Raw genomic sequence first — 4,111 nt, forward strand, 5'->3', positions numbered from 1 at the left:
TTTATAATATAGTATAGATATAGATTAAACTGTCATAAAAAAGTAAATAAAATATATAAAAAACTATTAAACTCTCCTCGTAGTTTTTGTAAAAACTTCACTTTATAAAAATGAATATAATCCAATCGAGCATATGAACAGGACGAAAAAAGCATCGAATCACTACTTTTCAGCTCCTAAATTCTGGATTTATGCAGAAAAAATGGGTAGATCTGTTCAAGAAGCCATATCAATTTTGCATCGTGATTCGATACGAGATATAGAAACGTAGAGGACAAGGAAACATACGGATCAATTAGCGTTAGATTGCCATGAAACTGCAGCGATTTAGCAATGTAGGAGCCAGCAACACCGCCACCGATAACCACCACTTTCCTCCGCCCTTGGCTACCTTCAACCAGTGGATTCTCCATCAAAAGAACGACTCGATTGTTCTTCCGGCTGCAATTTTAGGATACAATTTACTAGAGAAATCTGGATCGTGCAAGAAATAGGGTTTGAATTTGGATGAAGGCATTAAGTGGGAGGAAGGATCGAAGAAGGACATCATTCCATTCTTCAGAAGTTTGACTCGGTCTCTCATGGCTTCTCAATGTGAAAAAAAATCCCACGACTCAATCCAGTTGTCGACAACCGTTTGCTAATTGCTATGCATCAATTAAGTTGTTTTTTTTAAAGGAAAACATTGAACAAATTAATTGTTGGCAAAGGAAACATTCTTATCATCAAAATACATTGTTCGAAAGAAAGCGTGTTTTTTTTGGCTGGTAATATCAATTGGGTAAGAGTCTGTCTTTAACTTATTAGATAAGATTTTCCGTTTAATTTCAAAACCTTTATTTTGGTATCTCATATGACGATGAGGATTTTTATATAAAATAGGAATCTAACCAAAATATATTGTATTTTCATATATTCTTGGATGTTAACTACTAATTTCTTTCTCACACACATCAACATCAAAACTTATTTTTTTTTATTTTTTAATGCATAACTAGTTTTGTGCACCGTGCGTTGCGCGGTGATGATAATTTTTTTAGAAAAAAAAACGAAACTAATATTGAAATATTACAATGTCAGTTCATGCATATTTTATTTTATTAGAGTTATAGAATATAAATATAATGATTAATTTATCAACTTTCATATTTTTTTTTGTTCATGTTGTTATCCTCACAATTGTTGATATGTTACTAAAACTTTAAACCATCATTAAATAGATCTCTTCAAAATATTAAACATGACAGTTTTTTTTTATTTGCCGAATATATAAAAAAAATTAAAATTTTCTCTTTTTCATACAAAGTCTTTAATCCCACCGCCTGCATAGCAAAATCAGTTTATACCCAATAAAAAACATCATTTTTTCATTATGTATTTTAAATATGATATTATGTAAATAAATAAAAACTTTAAATAATTTTAAGCATAATAAAACAAAGAACATATATCATATAATATACATAATTTAATAAAAGCAAACAAATACACATACAAAAACCATATGGATATCACGTTTTATTTGTTTTCAAATAAATGAATACACAAACATCATTTTTAAGTGTTCTTTTAAATAACAGACAGTCACATGATATATACTGGTTTATTAATAACCACAATACATAGAATAGCATAAAAAATACAAATTGAGAAACTCTAAATATTAAAAGATGGAGAAGAAAATTTATAATAACAAAACTCCACATAGATCACACTTAAGCATAATCTGACTGTTGTAAAAAAATTTGAAGAAATACAAAATATTAATAAAACAAAATTACGCAAAATAAAAAGACAAATAAAAAGAACACTCACACAACATAGATAACTTTCAAAAATAAGGATGATAAAGAACCATAGTCAAAAAAATATAATAGAGAACAAATCTTTGAACAAAACATTCGTCAATAACATATAACCACACAACTCATAAATTAAGATGTAATATTTGTTACCCGGAAAAGTTTATAGAGGAATAACATTAGGTATGGACAATAAAAACATTTTGCATAACAAAAAATACAATATATATTGCATAGAAAAACAAATGTAATAATAATTAACAAAATATAATAACATGGAAAAAACACTCATCAACAACAAATAACACATACAAATCATGAACATAAAATGTAACAATTCTTACATGAATTTTATGGAGGAAGAACAACGATATCAACGATAAAAAAATCTTCAAAAAAAAAAACACAACACATCAATAACAACAAATAGCTTAAATAAAAACATAAAATAAACCATAAAAAATGTAGCTTCTATCTTGATTTAGACATTCGATTGTATAGTTTGCAATATGAAGGAAGAATTAGTAAAACAAAAGAAAAAACGTTAAATGAGATATAATATATCGATGCGATAAAAAAAGGGAAGAGGAAAAAACGTTAAATGAGATATAATCTTTTGGAAATATTTGTTTTCATGTTGGAGAAAATAATGAAATCCATATTTTTCATTCACGGGTAAAAAAATATTTAATTATTTAACATTTCATAAATTCAAAATAATGAGAAAATTTGATTTAAAAATCATCTTGTGACAATGTACCACACTATTTATAGTAAGTTTATCTTAATTAGTAGATAAAAAGATAAATTAGTATAATGAATATCCCTATGAACTTATGTATGTAAAAGTTAAAGCTAATTAAGTTGGAAGTGATAAAAGAAGTCTTCTTATAATGAAATACATATCTATCATTTAGGGGTAGATTAGTATAACTTATTTAATATTATAAAAACATTAACAAATTATGGAGAAGCACATGGAAGTGTTTAGAGGTTTCATCTCCAAGAATAAAAAGAAAAAGGTTGGAGGTTAAGCTTTTTTAAATTACCAAAACAACCTTATTTTAATGAATTTCATGTTTTAAAAATAAGGATGGAAAAATCTTTTACATATCAAATATTTTCAAAAAATTAAAAATCTAGGAAAAAAGAAAAATAAGTTTATAATAAAGATAAGTTTATAATATTTAGAGAAAGACACCTATTGCATTTGGTTTCTCTATTAATATATATATATATATATATATATGTGTGTGTGTGTGTGTGTGTGTGTGTGTATTGATGATTATCAATCACGTATAAATAACCATTGTCAACGAAGTTTAAATTCGTTTTTTTTATAATATCTTGTAATCATAAAATATCAAAACTTTATTCGAATTTATATGATCCAATCGTAAACACAATCATGTCCTACGATAACAACAAATCCAACAATATTGAAAAGAAGAAATATGTAATAACAAATCATATTTTCTAAATAATATAATTTTTACATACCTTTTTAAAATCTTTTAAGTTTTCTTCAACTCTTATGTCTTCATTACTCACCAAAGGATTTCTGTCAATTGAAAAAATCTTGAAGTAGTCAAAATTTAAGGTAATTATCAATCACGTATAAATAGTTATTGTTAATGAAGTTTAAATTCGAAATTTTTTTATCATATCCTGTGATTACAAAATTCTATTCAAATTTATATGATCTAATCGTAAACACAATCATATCTTATGATAACAACAAATCCAACAATATTGAAAAAAAAAATGTAATAACAAATCACATTTTTAATGAATATAATTTTTATATACCTTTTAAAATATTTGAATTCTTCTTCAAGTCTCGCCTTTTTCATCCCTTACCAAAGGAATTTCTAGGAAAACTTTGAAAAACAAATTTCATTAAGAAAGTAAATGGAATAGCAAATCAAGAGTTGAAGATTAAAACTTGGTTATACAAAATTAAAAAAACATTCACATTAATTATGCGCTATACATTTTTCATAGAGAGGCAGAAAAGTCTTTTACGTATTCAACATTTAAAAAAATCAAAAAATTGAGAAAAAATATAGGAGAAGTTCTAAGCATTAGAAGGTGTCACCTCATTGTGTTTGGTTTCTTCTTTAATATATACTAGAATGGTACTCGCGCAATGCAGCGAGATACATCTTGATTTTAATGTTTCGTTTTATATTATCAATATTATGATGTTATGTGGTTCTGAAAAAAAAATGTTTATATTTTTGAATTAAATATAAATTTGAAGATATCATAAAATTTTGAAAAAAAAATAAACGATATTAGTATTATAT

The 4,111-nt window shown here is 25.5% G+C and overlaps 1 protein-coding gene across 1 annotated transcript in view; it reads right to left on the reverse strand.

Moving 5' to 3' along the window:
- Positions 1–635, reverse strand: part of LOC112522610 (apoptosis-inducing factor homolog B-like) — a 6,496-nt gene extending 5,861 nt beyond the window's left edge. Inside the window, exon 1 of the mRNA XM_025131851.1 lies at positions 289–635. Coding sequence (XP_024987619.1) covers positions 289–413 — 125 coding nt within the window. The 5' untranslated portion in view covers positions 414–635. The remainder of the gene's footprint in view (positions 1–288) is intronic.
- Positions 636–4,111: the final 3,476 nt, after the last annotated feature.

This window comes from Cynara cardunculus (assembly GCF_001531365.2).
Source record: "Cynara cardunculus var. scolymus isolate 2C chromosome LG 1, CcrdV1, whole genome shotgun sequence".
NCBI classification, from domain to species: domain Eukaryota; kingdom Viridiplantae; phylum Streptophyta; class Magnoliopsida; order Asterales; family Asteraceae; genus Cynara; species Cynara cardunculus.